This window comes from Salvia hispanica, chromosome 4 (genome assembly GCF_023119035.1).
Source record: "Salvia hispanica cultivar TCC Black 2014 chromosome 4, UniMelb_Shisp_WGS_1.0, whole genome shotgun sequence".
Taxonomy (NCBI): Eukaryota; Viridiplantae; Streptophyta; class Magnoliopsida; order Lamiales; family Lamiaceae; genus Salvia; species Salvia hispanica.
The window spans coordinates 39,111,183-39,131,347 of NC_062968.1; the positions used below are offsets into that span (position 1 = coordinate 39,111,183).

A 20,165-nucleotide genomic window follows, 5' to 3' on the forward strand; every position below is an offset into this window, starting at 1 on the left:
TGTTGATCAACTAATTTACTTTAAAAAATTATTTACACTTTTGATTTTGAAAACTACGTGGCACATCTCAATAACCAATTGTTTGTATGACTAATATTACATGAGTACAAAGAATCAAATAAACAGAGACAACAATATAAGTCAGCTAGCGAAAGTCTTCTACTATAGCAAGTATATTATAAAGAGCTCAAAATATCTCTTCATCACATATTCTGGAACTCAACCGACTCTCAGAGGTTGGAGTAAGGCAATAACTTAATATCTTTTCGTGGCAATTCAAACAAATATTCAAGACTAGGAATTCGTATGTCACCTTATGACGACGCTGGAGATTGTTCTTGAATTGAAATTTCCTTAGGGACCTTGAGATACATCTGATTTGTCTCCCATCCAGTCCTTTCCAGTTGTAGCAAAAAATCATCAAACGTATCGTTTAAAGCAATCAAACTTTGCTCAAGTTGGCTCAAGACATCATCTGATTTGCTCCGATTTTGATGGAGCCAGTAGGATTGCCACACACTTCGTAGGACTGATACACTTGTAGCTCCCTCCTGCAAGAACTCGGGTGTTTATTAGATTTGACAAAATACACGAAGGTTGGTAGTTACTCTAGAATCACTTACCTTGAACGAGACAAAGATCTCAAATTCTGTTCCGGGTTGGTTCACCACAAGAAAATATTTCTCCTTTGTATAGAGTTTGAGAAGTATCTTCACCTGTTCAGAAAGATATATAAAAGGTTCAATCCAAATTTGAATGAATAAATAAATAGCAACAGTTCTTTGTTTCTGGGAAAATATCTAGTTACTTAACTATATTTTTGGGCAATGTTATGACATCATGATACATCTGATATTATACTTTTGTAGTGTAAACTGCAGAATTCAGCTGGTGTTTTAAACTGAAATAAGGAATGAAAAGATCATACCAGGGAGCCAGGTTTGTTGCCATTAATCATCTCTTCCAAGGGCACACCAAAAGTAATTTTTGGTTTAAGAAATTTTTCCCATACCAATATATTTTCCATCTTGTTGCAGTCACTGATTCCTGATCCAATGATAACTTTTCCAGCACTGTTGGAAAAAAATGCCAAAATTTATAGAAGACCATGTGTTACCAGGAATCTTTTGCGATGAAATATGCGAGTTCACCAATATCCGTGCACGCTTGAGATTTATCTGTCAGAAAACTGATATAGCTAAGCAAAGACGTGTTTCATTATTTAGGCAAATTTATCACATTGTGGAATTTGCTATCCACTTTTCACAAAGCAGATATAAAATCATGCCGCACCGTGTTAAACCGCAGAACTGAGAGGGACAGATAACGGAACCATAGGTGAAGAAGACGCACTCCAAGCCATGTGAGTGTCAATGTAGGATATGAAGTTGAAAATCCAGGCGTGTCCTAAAATTGTGATTTTGAGTAAGTAAGCTATTGAAAAGTAATTGTGGTAAACTGAGAATTATGTTCAAATCAATGTTTTTTGGCAGGAGCGATTCAATATACCAGAGCAAGTATGCCTAAAGCAAGCCCAACCAGCTCAGCAGCCACTTCCCACACTTCCTCCTGCCAATTTTACCATAAAATTAAGCAACATTACCAAATCAGAGTAATAGCTCCCAAATAAAACTCACGACCAAAATTCAGAAATTTCCATGCGTAGTATAGTCACTTTATGTTATTGCCACAGAATCAATAAAATGGTTTGAAATTCAATTTCTGAAGCAAAGTGTGTCATGGCCCAATGTAATATAACTAACTAGGGAATACAGAACTAGGTAAAGCTCTACCTTGGCTGATACTTCTCCCAGATTCCCAGAGATTGCAAAATGATTTTGGATCACACGGAATGAAGGATCTCTTAGACCTCTACCTACTGCCTGCAGAAATAGAAAAAATACTAAACAACACTACATTTCTGGACATACTTTTCACAATCTTCTGGACTTCATAAAACGATATAACATGTACTTGCTCGATCTCATTTATCATGTTTTTGTATCCTATATTCAACAACTTTACCTTGGCAAGATTTCCCAGTGATGCCAAAGGTAGAAAGTATGCAGGATATAGCTGGGTGCTGAGGTCAAAGATGCTGCAATGGAAGGATCCACTTCTCATCAAAGAACATGACTTACTACAAACAAGTACTACTCCCTCCATCCCATAATAATTGTCCATTTTGGTTCCGGCAAGGGTTTTAAAAAAATATGAAGGAAAGTGGGTTGAAAAAGTTAGTGGAATATGGGTCTCACTTTTATATACTTAGTTTTATAATAAAATGTGAGTGGAATAAGTTAGTGGAATGTGGGACGGACGAAAATAGCAAAAGTGGAAAATTAATGGGGGACGGAGGGAGTATTATTTATCTATTATATCCATAAGACTCAAACCTCCCAGTGCTGCCAACAAAATCTGCATATAAGCGCCATTGTTTTGGATCATCATCAAAAAGGTTACCAAATCTTCCACCTGACACAAAAAAAAAAAAATTACTTGCATGTTCACGAAATGGTTTTTCTAGAGTTCTGAAAGATAGCCAGACCTATGAATAAACGGCCAAGAGCACCGATGCCATCCTTTGACACCCATCTGCGAGCACAAACAGATGGGCATCAACACTAAACAGTGAACATATAGTCATTGAATAGGGATCCAAGCAATTACCTAATAGCAGCGGCAGAAGCTGCTGCTGTAGTTCCTGAAAATGACCCTACTCCAACAGCCTATATTTTCACCACAGATATTAGTACCAATAATCGAGTACTAATCTTGCTGGCACAGGCTGCTTAAATAACTCATGTCAGAATATTCCCAATTCGAAAGGAAATCTGACAATGGCTTTAATAACAGCAGGACGAGAAACTGAACTGAACACAGTGAATTGCAAAAGAGAAGCTCTAATATACTATGTCAACGGTAATAGACGATCCAAATAGCGGTTTCTGCATGCCCACTAGCTTTTGCTATGTAACATACCCAAGCTAAATTACCGGCCTGAGTTAGTTTCACATGCCTTAAGAAGAGTGGAAGTGACCAGTGTATGACATATCCACCCTGTAACATTAGTTGGGAACTGGAGCAATATGTACTCCAAGTAATCATCTGACACTGAATCTGTATCACAGGGTTTGAGTTGCATTGCACCATATCAAGAACTGAATTGCTGAAAGATTACTCCAGGTTCAACTAAAATGCATCAGTAGCACATTTTTTCATAAGAATGAACAATTCTTGCAAGCAAGATATACAACCTGGGAAACCTGCAGGAAGGATAAAAGCTTTGATGGTTTTTGGAAGCCAAGACAAGTAATCGTCACTTTCCTCAGCGTGCAAGTTTTGCATCACATTGGTTTGGGGCGAACCATCCTCCTCGAGAACGGTTCTAATTAGCAGATCAGATTCTAAAATGAAGCTGGAGAAACAGAATAAACAAGTGGTGTATTACAATCTAATTTCTGATCTAAAAACCACACGGTCTTTTAAATGCTACACGCAATGAACCATACCAAAGCAGGCATCTAGAGAAGATTTTCACATGAAAACAAGAGTATACACATTGTATATTTCTATGTATGTATAAAGCGACTAATGTACACGATCTAATTCACCAAGTTTAGCAATAACAAAAACACTGATCACATAATTGCATAACCTAAGCATAAACACAAAAATTCAGCGCAAAGTAAAATAATTAAACACAAAACCAATCTAAATTCAATAGAACTTCTCTATTAAGTAGCAATTACCGTTTGGATGTGCCATTTCCGTATTTCTCCAGCAAAACGAATGGCGCTTCGTTATCCTCCCTGCAATTAAGCAGCAAAAGCGTACAAAACGGGCAGAATCATGTATTTGATGGAGGTTTTATCCTCTCCTTCGCTCCAAAGGTCGATATTGGAGTGAGAAGCGAATCTGGTAATAACACAAGGCAGATGATCTTACTTTTTACATTGCGAGTCTTCTGCTCGGGCGGAATGGGGTAGATTGCTGCACAAAATCTTAAACCGGTCAACTCTCGCCGGATTTGGACTCTGCCAGGAGCTGAAGTTGAAGCTCTGGCAGCTCAATCGCAGCGAAGCCATTTTGAATAATTACTTTTCGCTGTAATTTAGCGGGATAGTATTCCCATTTGGGATTACGGCTGACTGCGTGAGGAACTGAGAGAGATAAATTCAATTGAAGAGAGAGACGATATTTATCCGATGTGATAACAACATTTATTGCCCATTTTGTTGTGGATTTGGACTTTAAATTCATTTCCAACTTCATTTAATGATTATATAAATTAAATTTTTATATTAAAAATAAAATAATAATTTGAAATTGAATTAGTACCACTTATTAAATAATTTCATAATGATTATATAAATTAAATTTTTATATTAAAAATAAAATAATAATTTGAAATTGAATTAGTACCACTTATTAAATAATTTCATAAAGTAATAAATTGGACTACCCAAAATGGTATTCCATCTGTCCCTCTATAGCAGAGTTGTAAGCCTTTTTTTATTTTTTGTCCCTCTGCAGTTGAGTCATTTCCTACTTTAGTAAAAAAACACAATTTTTCTTCTCTTTTACTTTATTTCCTCTTCATCTCTTTATATTTTTCTTTTTCTAATTTATTCTTCATTTATTTAATTTACTTTTAACACAATTTCTTAAATCTCGTGCCGAAAAAAATGCCTCTATAGAGGGAGTAACACGTGTCTATTTTTTACAAATTTAGTATAGTACATATGAATTTAGTATGTATTTAGAATTGAATGCTTCACTCGAGCTACAAATCTTTCTTTCATATCTTCCACTGATAATAAAAACTTCTACAATGATTGTACTTTCAATATTTGGATAAATTTAATTAAGTCTTACATCAAATTAATAAACCTTGATCCATTTCCTTCACCAAGTAGCCAGTGGTGATGGAATAACAAATGTTACAATGGGACAGCAGTAGAGCATATTTAATGTTGAGAATCTTGAGATCCGTATCTTAAGACTAATTGCATTGTAAATGTTGAGAATATATAAGATCTCAAAATAATACTCCGACGACAATAAAAATGCCTATATGATATATACCCACATGAAATGAAAATAAAACGTAGACTGCAAAAAATATAAACTCTATCTCTCTGTCTCTCTAAGATCTTCGAAGATGCCCTGTAAGATGTAACACTTCAAGTTACACTAGTAGAACAATATTGTATTACTAAAAAATGGGTTCTGGTTCGTACAGTTAAAACCTAAGGCTCAATCTCACCTTTAATTCCTTCAAAAATAAAAGAGCTTCTCGTTGTGCACGATAGATACTGACTGCGAGCTAGGGATGACGAAGCAAAGCTAACTAGATCCATTGTCACTAGCACTTTGATCTGCATTCTTGCGGTTTTCCACCATAATCCTTTGAAGTTCTTTCTCCCCTGACGCGATAAGACGCTTCACACTGTCAAATGTAGTAAGCCTTATGCTGCAACAGAGAGATACAAGGAATCTATCAGTGCTGTCTCGTGAAGAAAGCCGATTTTCAGACAACTAAGTCCAAAGTTGAGTCAATTTATTGATAATGAGCAACTATTCTTGAAACATGGTATTCTGTTGAATCCCTTTCTGTATAAGGTTTGGTAAGGAAATAACATCATTTCAAAATTCTAAGTTCTCTCGGTCATGTACAGAGAGAGAAGGAAAGGAGAGAGAATAACCTGCTGTTGGGAAGAGACTTTAATGCATTGGGGATGAAACCCCTGTACAGTCCCACTAAACCATCGCGAGCCACAATACCTGATTCAGAAAATTTGTTGCAATTATCAGCATTTCTATGGCCAAAAAGTAGTAGCATGTATCTTCATTGCATATCTAGATCACAAACTAATGACTGAACACCAAAATTATCCCAGAAAATACAAACTCTATATTTCCTCAGAGTTTCTAAAAGCTGAAGTGGCACCTAGATGGCGAATTGAATTGCAAATACAATAGCTTAAGAGCAAGAACAAGATGGCTCTAATATTCTTTAAAAAGTAAAAAACAAATTGAATGTTGTAGGATAAGACAGTTTTCATAATCACAGCTTAAAGCATCACAATCGAGTAAGTTGTTCTCCTATCATTCTGCCCTCACGCGTACATGTAACATATAGGTAACTAACGTTACCTGGAATGGCATCCAAAACGGTCACGTAAGGGGTACCCTTCAGTTGCATCTGCCTCCTAACAGTGTCCAAAGGATAGCACATGAGTGTAGCTACAGTCGCTGACACTAGTGCAGTCACCATGGATGCTTCAGTCCTCTTCTGATACTTTTCCGGGAGAGACTTCTTCACCCTGTCATTCAGATTTATGTATGAAAATTCGTCTCATTTTGCAAATACACAAATGAAAAAGAAAACTGCTGAGCGGAAGCTCACAAGTCAAAAACGCAGAAATTCACTGCAATATAAGGTGCGATTCCAATAAGAGAAGGTCCTAGACCATTATAAAATGACGCAAATCCTTCCTCTCTCAACATGTTTGCAGCAACCTGCAAAGTGTAGAGGACGGATGTGAGGTTTTGCCACATTCGCTGAGTCCTCTCTTTGCATAAAGCATCATAGAGAAAGTTGTTTTACCTGTGACATTGTTTTGTAGCCAGGTTCAACAGCTAACCTCAAACGGAGGACATCAAGCGGGTATGTAACCTGGATAAATATAGCAACTGAGATACCACTGCATACCCTCAGCAAATAGTAAAAGTAGTTCCTTCGGCGTTCCAACTCTTAACTTGACTAAGTTCAAATGTTCTTTTCATAGAACAATATTCAAGCAATTGCCAATCGAGAAATTCGTGTGATGTTAAATTTCAAATCCATTTCCTACTTACGAAAGTTGAAGTCATGCCAGCACAAGCACCTGCAGCTAATCTTCCAATTAGAGAGAGTTCACCATCCTTTCCCCGGAAAAGTTTCTGAAGAAACGGAAATCATCAATTGCATCAGTAAAGTCGCATGTTCAATTATGCTATGCTTCTTTTGGGATATGGTTGCAACATACCTTGTATGACTCATAGGCAAAAAGTTGAACTGCACTGTAAGGTATAACCCGAATCACCTACACCATTGAAAGCAAAAAAATCTCATTTTCTGGATCAGAAATATATAGCCACAGAGAGTAGCTCTTTCAGGTCAAACCTGAGGGAGATTCCCTTTCCAGTAACCTTTTAGCCCTTCTTCCTTTCCGACCAACGAGATAGCCTACATGAAAATACCAAAGATTGTAAAGTATGAGACTCTTGTGCAGCAAATGAAGAAGCTACATTAAAGAAATAGTATAGTAACAGTAAGAAAGTACTAGATGGCTACAGAAGCTAACAAGGGAATATTGCTATGTCAGCAAATAAGATAAAAGAAATTTAAACATGAAAATCATAGTTAATCAGAATAACAGAAGTATGCCAGCTAATTGTGTATGCCTCCAAGTAAGAAAAGTGAAAAGAAAACAAAACAAAAGAAAAAAGGGCTTGCATAACAGTTGTGACTCTCTTAACATAATTATGGTGAAATGTAATGAAACAGTGACACATCAAGATTATGCTCTCAAGTTTCAAGGTCTCTCACACTTAAGCAAATAGACAAAAAAATAAAATAAAATAACATTATAAAAGCAATGTCAGACAGCACTAATCTTCCAAGTGCCAGTTAAAAAAAAATAGAAGTGGAGTGGTGATAATCAAGCAGCCAATATTATCAGCATCAATAAAGATGCAAGCAGAATACCTCAAGAAAACCTATTCCCTTCTTCGCACCATCTTGTCCAGCTCTAAGCCCATGAGTCTGCATCAAATGAGGGGAAATGAATAAGCAAAACCACTATGAGCTTGTATGTTAATTTGTTCAAATTCTGAGAGATTCTTTCTTTTTCCTTTAGCGCTGTTGGAATTTAATGTTTTCAAACAAACAACAGCTCAATATTCTAATTAAAACTGTCTGCGGGTGCAATTCAGATTGAAAAAACAATTCTACAATTCGGAATTCTGAAACCAACCGAGAAAGCTGGAAGGAAATTTAGAGCTTCAGCTGAAAACTAAGACGTTGACCGAATAAGAAATTCCCCCAAATTGAAAGAGGAACAATTAAATGCATAAGTAACCTGCATAAGAAGCTTGATACGGTCGAGCGGAGCAGTAACGGTTTTGGCGGCGGCGCCGGCAATAGCCCCGGCGGCGAAGAGAGCGGCGTCTTTGGGGACCAATGCAACCATAGCGAGTGGATGCTTCAAAATCTGATCGAACGAGGGCGAGAACTCCTTGTCCTCCCTCTTCTCGGCGAGCGAAATACAGGCAAAATTAGGCCCTCTGCCATCGCCGAAGCGTCTGGAATTGCATTGGCGGAGGCGGAGGCCGCCTGAGCGGGTCGGGTGAAGGCCCGGAATTTCCCGCCATGTGAATGTAGGTTGAGAATTATCGGTCATTTTGGGAAAGAGGGGTTTAAGCGCCGTTTCCCTCTCTACAGATAAGGTATCAATAGAGATGGAGTTTAAAGAATAGAGGGAGATGCGTTGGGGGTTTATTGAACAACTACTCCTTTTTTTTTATTCTATTAATTACAGAAAATTCATTTTTTATTTTTGTTGAGAAAGATGAACTAATGGTGTGAAAAACGTTATGACTTGAGTAGTTATTTTTTTCGTGTAATACTAGTATATTAACATTGATTAAAGTATATCAGTCTTCGTCTGCTTTTCTCTCGTGGAGTATAGATGAGGTGAGTACCTTATCTTATTAATTATTTTTGCGGTAAAGGTAAGATAGGTTATCGATAATTTATTCACCAATTAACTACTGCTTCCCTCCATTATTAAATGTTTCTGACCGATACAATTTTAATAAATTATTTAACTTTGTAAAATAAAATAGGTAGATAAAATTAGTGGAACATAACTCTCATTTTTATATATTGGTTTTATAATATAATGTGAGTAGAATGAATTAGTGGAACATAGGATCCACTCACCAAATACTCCATTCGTTCGTGAATAGGAGTCTCATTTCTTTCCAGCGTGGGTTTTAAGAAATGTTAAGAAAAAAATGGGTGGAAGAAAGTTAGTGGAGTAAGGGTCTCATTTGTATATATTAGTTTTAAATAATGAGTTGGTGGAATGAGTTGGTGGAATGTGAGGCATATTTACCATTTTATGGTAATAATGAACCGGGACTCCTATTCGCGGACGGACCAAAATGAAAAAATGAGACTCTTATTCGCGGACGAAGGGAGTATAATAAAAGTAAAATTAAATACTCCCTCCGTTCCATAGTAATAGAAGCATTTCATTTTGCGCACTCATTTTGAAAAAATAATTATAAATAGTTAGAGTGGAGAAAAAGTAAAGTAAGAGAGATAATATTGTAGATAAGATTATTCTCTATATTATTTTTTCTTTTACTTTATTCTCTCTCTATTTAATTATTTAATATCATTTTTTTAAAATAAATGTAGAAAATGAAATGTCTTTATTACTATGGAACGAATGAAGTATTTATCAACAGATGAATGAGAAAAGGAAAAATATGAAATTTAATTGTGGACCGAGAAAATATTTGACTCTATGATTGATTGATTTAGTGGGTTTGATGTCATGGCACATTTTTTTAATTACTTTTCAATCTCGTTCTCATGCAAATTCGAGTTCATGAAAATGAATTGTCTAATTTTATTGGCATTGCTGAATGATCAGGAAGATTAAATTATTCTTTTTCGTTTATTGAGGTGTCCATTATTAAAGTGCGAACTAATATATTCATTATAAATAAAAAAAGAGAAAAGTACTAGTATAACAAACTCACAAATCACAATCGAATTTACTACTAATATTCCATGAGACCCACTTAAAGGCCCAACTCTTAGGCCCATTATCAAAGAGCAATCGAACAATAAGTCAAAATACCGAAGCAAATAAAACCATAATTTTGTATAGTGGATTATTTGTGAAAATGCTTTAGAGCCTGGGTGATTCCCCTGGATTTTACATGATTTTAGAGGGTAGTTTTACTTGGTTTTGATCATATATTGTGTACTTTAAGACATGGTTATAGCTATTTCTCTATTATGTTGGTATTTTGACCATTTTGTGAAGAATGTGTAGAAAAATGTACAAAATATATGGATGTGCAGCTGCTCAATGTTCGAGACAGCTTATCTGGAGATTTTGAAGTCCGATTCGCATGTAATGCATACCATTCTCTTCGTCTTCGAAAGAGCTTCACGTGGATATCTTAAACGTCTCAATCGGAGTTCAGTAGAAGAAGTTATGGCCGTTTTACCAAGACTGCGCAGAGCAGTGACATAGCTGGCGACCCGCCAGGTTCGCATGCAAACGAACCTGGCGACCCGCCAGCAAAACACGAAAAAAACGCCGTAAGCAGCTGGCGACTCGCCAGCTTCGACGCACACCCAACCTGGCGACCCGCCAGCTTCGTCGGATAGCTTATTTCGGGCCCAAAGTCAACCCTAGGTATATATATGCCTAGGAAACGCCTCCAAACACACCTTACACGCCTCCAAACACACCTTACACGCCTCCTACCCCAAAAAATACCACTTTTTCACCTAGGAAGAAGAGAAGAACGAGCATAGGACGAGTATTCATCGCAAGATTGAAGACGAGGCCTCCAATCCGCCCAATCCAATTCTAGGAGTTTCTACTTTTAGTTTTATTCTTGTTCAAACAATGTTTTTGAATATTTCTTTGAATATTTCTATGACTTTTGTGATGAACATGAGTAGCTAAATCCTTCGTAGAGTTCTACGGGGGAGATACAATGATTCTTATGTTTAATTGATTTCCTTTTTCTATGCCTTGGCTCATGTGGTTATTTTGATTTCTTCTGTGCTTATACATTTATTTGACTGATCACCTTATAAATGCATGTGGATTTTACTACAAGAACTGAGAAGTGAGTAGTTTAATTTGAAAGAGAAGAAATTGACGTCTTTGCCAATATAATCGAAAGATTTGAGCCTTTGAATGAAGCTAAGTATCTTAGGAGCTATTAGGAGTTGTTGCCTTAGTTCTAGGAAGGAGACTTCGGTTCTAGGTAGCAATCTACAAATTATATACTTTGAGAAAAGATATAGTTTTACCTTAGTGATAGCTTAATAACCCTTGAGACCCTTTGTTGGTATAGTTAGGAAGTTAGTTGAGCATATGATAGTTGTTATCGATCCCGTAGGATTCTACCCTTCTCATCCTTGATCTACATTCGTTTTCTTATTTGCTTTCAGTTCTCTAGTTGTTTTTAATTGTTTTTATCTTGCTTTTAAGTAGATTTAGAAAACCCAAACTTTTCGATTCATCTAGATAGTAGTTGAGGTTGGTTCGTGGTAATTAGGTTGACACTCGATTGTCTCTGTGGATACGATACTCTTTGCTTACTATTTGCTACATTAGCCCCGTACACTTGCGGGTATAATTGTGTTAAAATAAGTTGAGTCAATGGGTAACACGCAGTGGCGGACGCATAAATAAATGTGAGTAGGGGCTAAATTTTCAAAATTTATCTTAAAAATAAATTTGTATGTAGTTTTGGATTATTAATAGGGGCTTTTATATAATAATATGTATAAAATATGAATAAATTTTAGAACTTTATAGTAGAAAAAAGTTTAAAAAATGAATTCATTAAGGGCTAAAGCCCCTCCCCCATTGTATGTAGGTCCGCCAGTAGTAATACTACTATAGGGAGGGTGTTGGACCGCTTCGAGGGGTGCGGTATCCGGGACCCCAGCGTTACTAGAGGAGATGGGTGGGGCACCGGGTGGAGTTTAGAAGATGGATGACACTGGGGTGTGGGTAGGTCTAGGGGACGACGAGGCGATGTTCTGTTGCGGAGGCGGGCACCGTACCGCTGGGGGTGGGGGGATTGCTGGATTGGGGTGGGTAGGGTTTGATTTCAAACAAACTTTATAAATAAAATCATATTTTCACATTCATTTCATTTATTCTTTAATTCACTTAAATACAATAATTTTCCATAAAAATATCAATCTATCCAAATGGATCTGAACGACAACGATATCTATAATGCTATTATTAATATGACAATGGCGATCGAATTAACATATTATAGCATTAAAATTAGTCTTTTTACAAATGTAATTTTTTAAATAAAAGGCATTTTATTATTTATAGTGTTTTTTTATTTTAATTCTATAAATTGATTGATAATTAAAAAATTAATAGTTAAAATTTAAATTGTAGAAATAAAGGTATGGTAGATGTAAGAGAAGAGGTATGAGAATACAACAGTTGTGGTCCGCTGCAAAAATTAGGAAATGATAGATGTAGAAATGTATAAGTTGAGGCATGGGAAGGGGCATGCATAACTCATGCTCTTTGATTATCAAAGTTAACAAATATACTGTACATTTTCACATACACTCGGTATGATGGTCCATCCTTCATATATTTCATATATTTGGTGTAACAGTTTGGTCTCCATAACTAATGACCACCGATTTTAGATTCTCTATGTCTTGATTTAACGATTCTAAACAAAAGTTAACGAACTTTTTACATACTCGTGTGTGTATCGGCACAAGTTTTAATGTAAAATTGATAAAGTAAGATCGAGGTAGAGAAAAAAAAAGTTATTAAAGTATTATTAGCGGAGAATGAGTCATGCCTCATTAGATAGAAAAGACTTTCTACAGTTAGAAAATGCATATTATTGTGGGACGAATTAAAAAGGAAAGACATCATATTTTTGTGGGACGGGGGAGTATTAGTTCTCGTTCAATTTTGTACTATGTGTCTGATTTTGAACACTTCTAACCTGTGTGCTAAGTGTTTCAGGTTTGATTCATCATGATCAAGAGCTTGTAAATCTGATTGTATAGTTAGATTCATAGTTGTATTTGTATTTGTAAATCTGGAGTATATTTTTCGGAGGACTGAAACCTAACATATGTGATTAAATTTCAATATAATATAATGTACGAGTATGGATATTAGTTGTATTCAAGAAGGTAAAATTTAGATAGTAAAATGTAGGAAATTTGTAAAGTGCGAAAAAATATAAAATTAAAGCAAAATAATACTCCTTTTTAGAGAGTAAATGTAGGAAAATTTTAAAGTACGAAAAACTACAATATTATGCAAAATAATATTTACTTCACCCTTTTTCTTTTTAGCGGTATCAATATAAGTTGTGTCCCATTATATTGTAAATTATAACCATATTTATTGCCCACTCTTGTAATGTAAGGAAATATCATCTCATACACAACACCAAAATTAATTTATAATATAAATCTATGCATATAGAATACGATAATATAAAGAGGAAATAGATTATTTATTCATTGGCACGGCATATTGGCATTTACAACTCACCTCAGCTTCATAGACAGTTTTTAAAAACGAATATAGTACTATATAGTAGTAGTAACATATTTTCTTATTCAAAGCCTCACCATTTCTGAGCTAAATCCTAAGTTGGTGTTGTCTGCAAAAGAAAATGAAAGCTTGTTAACGATTAAATCAATATACTCCACGAACTTGGTGTGCAATTTAATTTAAGATTAATGCTTACTTACTTAGTGGAGCCCAAGATACAAAAAAGCATGCTTCGCCGAGTGGCGTTCTAACGCCGGATTATCGCCGAGCGATCGCCGGCCACTGTGGCGACGCTCGGCGATAATCGGCGATAATTAAAATTTTTTTTTTTTTTTTTTTTGAACCCAACGGCTATTTTACATTCCACCCCTATAAATATTTCCTCCACTTCCTCCATTCATCACCCACAATCTTCATTCTCTCCATTTTCAATCTCTTCTCCCAATCTTCAATTTTCATCAAAATTATGAGCTTTTGGAAGAAAAGTTCCCGATCGGGTAAGGATAAGGGTAAGGGGAAAGAGTCGAGTTCACAAATTCCCAACACGGATGAAGCAAACGAGCAGTGGATGCAGCCGTTGTTGGCGATGGGTTCTCCTCCCGGCCAACTTCCATACGGGGTCCGTCTCCTTTGCAGCACTCCTCCGGCGCGGAGACTTTCTCCGTACTTCAACTCGCCGGCAGTAATGCCCTTTCCAAATGACGATGTGTATCGGCCCTGGCTCGACACCCCGATCAACCCCAGCGACCAAGAATCTCAGCCGCGACACCGAGCGCGGAGGACTTCGAGGTGGAAGAAACGCCCACCGAGCCGCCTTCTAGGAGCGGGAGGGGGAAGGCGCCGGCGCGTCGTCGGGCCGCGACCGATACGGGTTCCGATGAGAGGCCGAAGCGGGTAAGGACTACTTACACTCGCAAGAGTCCGAGCCGATAGCCGATCACTGGGCGGACACGTCACAGACGCGGAGCGCAAAGAACTACCAGACCGAGATCATATTCGGGGAGCGGATTGCCGCGAAGTACAGGAGCCACAAGACCGCCTCAATGAAGGACCATGGCAACGAGGCGATCCGTCGGCATTGGGAGCGCCTCATGAGGGACTGCGGGCACTTCAACGGTATTTATTCTAACTTGATGACTCACATGACGAGTGGCCAGAACGAGCACATGGTCCGAGATGAGGCCATCCGGATGTATAGTAGCCAGTACTTGTCGACGAAGGGCTTCAAGTATTGGAACATCTACGATAAGCTGAAGGATCTCCCCAAATTCCGGACGGGAATGCACGACGCGCTGCACGGGAAATCGGTGCGCTCGCGACTTAGCGTTTCGGAGAGCGAGGGGAGCGCGGCCCACATCGACTTGAGTGGGGATGGTCCGCACGAGCGCCCGGAGGGAGTGAAGAAGGCGAAGGGGAGGCGGAAGGGGAAGGGCGCAACGTCGGAAGTCGCGTCGGAATCCGTCATCGACTTAGAAAAAGCCACTTATTCGAGCAATGTCGCCAATCTGACCCAGATGTACACGCTGTACTTCACCGGCGGCGGACCCCCGAAGAAAAGGCGGCCCTCCGGAAATGCATCCAACACCTGCAGAGTACGCCGGGGCTCGATCCCGACGCCCCTCCGGCCCCTCCGTCTTAGATTTTTTTTTTTTTAAATCTTTGTTTATTTGCGTTTTTTATTTGTAGTTTTTTTTTTCTCGTTGTATTATATTTTCCAATGATTAATACAACGATGAATTGTTCATTATTAGTCTATTTATTAAATACATTTGTAGGGAAAATTAAATAATATAAAAAATAATGATGTAAAAATGAAATGTTGAGTTAGGGAGAAATAAGGGAGAAATAAGGGAGAAACCAATGTAGCACTTGGCTAAAAACTGGGGATAAATTTTGGTGCTGAGCCTCACCATTTCTGAGCTAAATCCTAAGTTGGTGTTGTCTGCAAAAGAAAATGAAAGCTTGTTAACGATTAAATCAATATACTCCACGAACTTGGTGTGCAATTTAATTTAAGATTAATGCTTACTTACTTAGTGGAGCCCAAGATACAAAAAAGCATGCTCCAATAACAAAGTAGCACAATAAAAGTACCAGCCCCTTCATGTAATGAGAGGTTCCATCCTGTCCAAATATCATCACACTTTAGCACTATCAAAAATTCAAAAAGTAGTTTTGAACAATTAATAAAGTCGACTTTAATATTTTACCTGTAATGCCAACGATGTTATGAGTATCGACAGTCCAAGAGAAATAGTTTCAATCAGACTTAAATCAAGATCCATTTTCACGCCAATTATCCACGAAATTATCACGCTCAAAGGTATCTGACAAAAAAATCACATATAAATGAATCGAATTATAAGAAATATTTAATTAAACTTAAAATAATAAATTAGCATATAAATAATACTAACAAAAATTACACAATGTCATTCAGCGTGCCACATCAAAATTTGAAGGGCTGAAATATGGATGCAATATATTTTTGATACAATTAAAGCCGATAATTTGAGATTTAATTGATTAATAAAATGGGCATAGCTTAGAGTTTAAAGTGAATTTAACTAATAAACACTACTCTAAATCATTTTGTGAGAGTAGATAAGCTTACCACAAACATGGCTATTTGAGTTGCTGAACCTAAAGCCACCCCTAGAGTTATATCCTGTGGCACAAAAGTACACAAATTAAGCATCTATTTGATTCGATACATAACTCATTAATTTTGAAGTGATAAGAAAACTCACTAATTTGTTCCTAAATGCAAAAATGATGGCCCCTGCGTGTTCTACTGCATTTCCAACGATTGGTAGTAAAATCACACTAATGAAGCCTACAGACAATCCCCATGAATCCGACGCCGCCTGCAACAAATTCATCGATATTACACTAATTTCGTTAAAATCCCAAAAAAAAAGGTAACTTCGTACTCACTTCGATGGTAGCGACCACGTATTCTGACAGCAGCGCTACAATCCCAGTCATCAAAACTAACCAAATCAAGGCACTATATATCCCGATCACCGGCGTCTCATCCGATTCAACCTCATCCGACTCAACCTCGCCTTCCTCCTAAATAAAATTTTAAAATCACTAGTCAAATTAATTTGATTGGAGATTGGAGTAACTAAAAAAATTCAAATTACCAATTTAATTAATATATTGATTTTCAATTTGAAATACAATAAAATACCTGTTGTTCTTGAAATAACTGACGATGAGTGAAGAGCTGGAAAATGAGATAACCAAAGTAGGCTATGAGCATGATTATGCTGCTGGCACGTGATAACGCCAGCGTGGCAAACGCCGTTAGTTCCGGATTGGATTTTCCGGTATACTTGAACATTAAAGGCAGCACATGGCAGATTAATCCCAACAACAAAAGCAGTGAGTTCACATCCGCTTGTTTCTGTCGCCACAAAGTTAAAAGTTAAAACAACTTTTATAAATTAATCATTTGGTATCAAATACCCCTTCTGTATTTTACCAGTATTAAAGAACTGGACTACCTTGTCTATATATATATTTATATATACGAATTAGCACGTGCACGATAATATTAATTAAATTATTAATGAATATGGACAAATTTGCGAAAATGAATGAATTCATAAAAAATTAAGTAGAGGTAGAGGCGGTTACTCTTTCAAACTTTTGCTCCTTGGATATGTTTGCAATGCCACCACAGAAAAGAGAGGAGCCCAGAACTAAGAGGAGATTAGAGAGAACTGAACCCAAAAGGGAGTATTTCACCACAGCTACTTTGTTTTGAATCAGAGCAAATATGGCAATTACAAGCTCCGTCACATTTCCACATGTCGCATTTAGAAGCCCCCCAACTGCAACCCAAATTAAATAAAAAAATCAACAACTTTTGTCATTTCTTACCGAAAATGATTATTCTACAAACATGTCTATCAATTGTCTGTCATGTATCTATATTAATTCATGGATTTCTACTAGCTAATTAATACCGACCACACACATTTACAATTCGATTTCTGAAAATGATAGGGAGTATCTAATAAGTGGAGTAAATGATTACCTGTTGGTCCTGTGTAGAGAGCAATCTGCCTGCACATTCAAATTATACAATTAATTAATGAAATTATTAGAAAATAAATGAATAGTAGTGGAGCACTATTAATTAATCTTACTCTGTTAAAAAAGTAACACGCTCCGCAAGAGGAATGAGTCCCAGACAGCTGAGAGCGAACACCCAAGGCTGCATACATTCAAATGTAGCAATGCAAAATTAATATTTTCAAAAAATCATTAACTCAATGGAAATGAATTGAATTGATCTCGTACACTTCCGAAATGGCGGTAATTAGCGGCAATGGCGAAAGGGATAGCGACGAGGAAAATGAAAAGCTTAGTCCCAAGCAAAACCTCTTGCAAATTACCCAAAAACCTCCTCAAAAACCCGACCCGAATACCCGCAAGCAGCGCCCGATCCGATTTCTTGCGCAGTGACGAAGACGACACATTGTGCGCGGTGCGGCCATTCCGCATCTCCTTGCTCAAAACCTTAATGTTGCCGCCGTTCTCCAACAGCCACTCCTCTGCCGATGGCGATGCCGAAGCCATTTTTCGATTTCTCTTTTTCACATGCAAATCTCACCCTACTCGAGTTGGAAATAACAAACAAACACCTACTTCAACTAGGAGATATATATAAATACGAAAACAAACAAAAATTATGTATACGAGGTAGATACGTGTGAGTGGCACGTGTGGCCGGAAAAGTACAAGATAAGGAAGTTTCGCGGAAGCTGCAATATTTTGTTCTCCTTTTATAGGTTGTTTGTTGTGCTTCTATATGTGCTATTGCCGATCACTCATTGCATTATCGTGTGTTTGCAAAAAGTGATTGTAACAGCACTTCTCTACATGTGATTCTCCTGAATTTCTGTTATTCTCCTTTCTAGTACTACTAGTATTTCTTTTCCTCTTTTGTTTTCATCAAATATCCCCAATTTTAATTTCCTTACACCAACTTTTAAGGGCATAATTTGCATACGCAGTTTTATTATCTATTTTATTTTCATACTCCCTCGATTCTAAAACATACATTAGTTTTACCATTTTTAGCCGTCTCTAGAAATTGGACCAAATCTAAGAGCATCCACAACCTTATCTCCGTTCTATTTCTAATTCATCTCATTTCAACACTATTTATGGGCTCCACATCACTTTTTACTCCATTTCTTCTTAAAAGATACCCTTCATCTCCAATCCATATAATCTCTTATCTATTCATGAGTCCCACAATTTCAATTCAATTTTATTTTTTTCCAAACAAATTAAATTTAAATTGAGATGAAATATTAATTTATATATTTTATACTCCCTCTGTCCATAGAAAAATACGAAAATAATGTTTTTTAAAAAAAAAACGGTCATAGACTTTAGCATTGCAAGATATGGAAAAAAATACTCCCTCCGTCCCAAGATATTAGAGCTCTTTTTTTGGGCACAGGAATTTAGGAGATGTTGTTTAGTGGTGTAAGTGGAGTTGGTAGTAAAGTAAATTTTTACCATAAATAGAAATGACTCAAATATGTTGGGACACCTCAAAAAAGAATAAGGATCTAATATCTTGGGACAGAGGGAGTAATTAATTTTGATAATTTTTTCTGATTAAAAAAAATTAAAATCAATAAAATTCGACGCCACCTACAGGCCGGCGAGTGGGCGTCACCATCCAATGCCAGCTCGCCATGTAAGAGGAGGGGCGTGGAGAGTTGGCTCAATAATATCTCCCCCAAAAGAGTTTTTTCGAGACCAATTGCTCGCAACCCGGTCTCTTAGCCATCTCGTCTCAGCGAGACGAGATGGAGGTGGCTAAGATTCAGGTTGCAGATGCTCTAAATATAAAACGTTTTTAACTAATTACACACCACTAATATTATAGACCTCACGACCCGCTAATACTATTTCAACTATTTTTTTCCTATCTCTTTCTTAAATTTACCAATTAAATATTAAAATTCGCGTCATTTACAAATTTGTCTATTTTTTTAGGACGGAGGAAGTATTACTTATATTAGTGTGATCTGAATTCCTATATTACAAACCACGCATCACCATGTTACAAATTAAAATACAATTTATATCGTTATTAACTTATTGGTTGTTCCATGTTACTTTCAAATAATTTTTGTAGTGGGTTCAATTTTGGTACAGAAAGTAATGATTATATTTATTAGCTTTTTACAAAGTCCATATTGTTTATGTTGGAAGTAGGTTCAATTTTCGTACAAAAACAAACTTATAGTACTAATTGTGGTTCTATCTGCTATTCATGATTATGTTTTTACTTTTTTTCGATTTCAGTTTTTACCTATGTAGCTAAGTAAATTATCTCATAGCATCCCCAACCCCATCCACAGTTCAGGCCTCGGTCTCCTCCACGTTATTATTCTCCTAAATTTGAGTCCAAAGCCACAACTGCTCTAATCCTGCAGGCCCCATCCCGGACCACAACTATTAAACTGCACTATTCACAATTTCAACCTATTTTACGCATAAAATAAAAAAACGCCGAACAATTAAAACCGGGAAAATTCATTGTTCAGTCGAAAAAAGAAAACTACAAATCCTAGAAATTTTTTTTACAAATCCTAGAAATAAAAATTATTAAGACATAGAAAATAAAAATTACAAGTCCTAGAAAAAATATTGAAATAAGTTAGAGGATAGAAATGGAGAAATTGGTAGAAGAATGTTGAAGAAATTGGTAGAAGAATGTTGAAGAAATTGGTATAAATAGGCAAAAAAATAAAA

General features: G+C 36.7%; 3 protein-coding genes across 11 annotated transcripts; all 3 read right to left on the reverse strand.

Annotated features, from left to right (window-relative positions):
- Positions 1-71: 71 nt before the first annotated feature.
- Positions 72-4,189, reverse strand: LOC125224413 (protein root UVB sensitive 5). 4 transcript variants are annotated; one of them, XM_048127811.1, is made up of 15 exons: positions 3,949-4,189; positions 3,753-3,812; positions 3,258-3,418; positions 3,020-3,120; positions 2,671-2,729; positions 2,549-2,595; positions 2,397-2,475; positions 2,026-2,098; positions 1,794-1,883; positions 1,510-1,569; positions 1,294-1,407; positions 1,118-1,178; positions 929-1,047; positions 624-716; positions 72-551 (listed from the first exon to the last, which is right to left on the reverse strand). In XM_048127811.1, exons 1-15 carry the CDS (start codon positions 4,086-4,088, stop codon positions 315-317), a joined length of 1,494 nt encoding a protein of 497 aa, XP_047983768.1. In that variant the 5' UTR covers positions 4,089-4,189; the 3' UTR covers positions 72-314. The 4 variants fall into 4 exon arrangements, with proteins under 4 accessions (XP_047983768.1, XP_047983770.1, XP_047983771.1 ...); XM_048127813.1 differs by lacking the exons at positions 3,753-3,812; positions 3,949-4,189 and having other exon boundaries at positions 2,983-3,169; positions 3,258-3,392; XM_048127814.1 differs by lacking the exons at positions 3,753-3,812; positions 3,949-4,189 and having other exon boundaries at positions 2,983-3,120; positions 3,258-3,293.
- An 806-nt stretch (positions 4,190-4,995) lies between these two features.
- On the reverse strand, positions 4,996-8,525 carry LOC125218232 (probable envelope ADP,ATP carrier protein, chloroplastic). 3 transcript variants are annotated; one of them, XR_007175909.1, is made up of 11 exons: positions 8,130-8,525; positions 7,757-7,813; positions 7,172-7,234; positions 7,035-7,091; positions 6,865-6,948; positions 6,614-6,682; positions 6,413-6,525; positions 6,160-6,329; positions 5,709-5,787; positions 5,270-5,476; positions 4,996-5,184 (listed from the first exon to the last, which is right to left on the reverse strand). XR_007175909.1 is itself a non-coding variant. In XM_048119865.1 (10 exons), exons 1-10 carry the CDS (start codon positions 8,448-8,450, stop codon positions 5,350-5,352), a joined length of 1,140 nt encoding a protein of 379 aa, XP_047975822.1. In that variant the 5' UTR covers positions 8,451-8,525; the 3' UTR covers positions 5,192-5,349. The 3 variants fall into 3 exon arrangements, 1 of the variants encoding a protein (XP_047975822.1); XR_007175908.1 differs by having other exon boundaries at positions 4,996-5,169; positions 8,130-8,524; XM_048119865.1 differs by lacking the exon at positions 4,996-5,184 and having other exon boundaries at positions 5,192-5,476.
- A 4,788-nt stretch (positions 8,526-13,313) lies between these two features.
- On the reverse strand, positions 13,314-18,033 carry LOC125223212 (vacuolar cation/proton exchanger 3-like). 4 transcript variants are annotated; one of them, XM_048126240.1, is made up of 11 exons: positions 17,688-18,033; positions 17,534-17,601; positions 17,422-17,450; positions 17,019-17,215; positions 16,570-16,785; positions 16,311-16,448; positions 16,124-16,240; positions 15,988-16,041; positions 15,584-15,700; positions 15,407-15,497; positions 13,314-13,482 (listed from the first exon to the last, which is right to left on the reverse strand). In XM_048126240.1, the coding sequence occupies exons 1-11, from the start codon at positions 17,964-17,966 to the stop codon at positions 13,439-13,441; spliced, it is 1,350 nt and encodes a 449-aa protein (XP_047982197.1). In that variant the 5' UTR covers positions 17,967-18,033; the 3' UTR covers positions 13,314-13,438. The 4 variants fall into 4 exon arrangements, with proteins under 4 accessions (XP_047982197.1, XP_047982199.1, XP_047982201.1 ...); XM_048126242.1 differs by having other exon boundaries at positions 15,403-15,497; XM_048126244.1 differs by having other exon boundaries at positions 13,394-13,552; positions 15,386-15,497.
- Between the last annotated feature and the right edge of the window lie 2,132 nt (positions 18,034-20,165).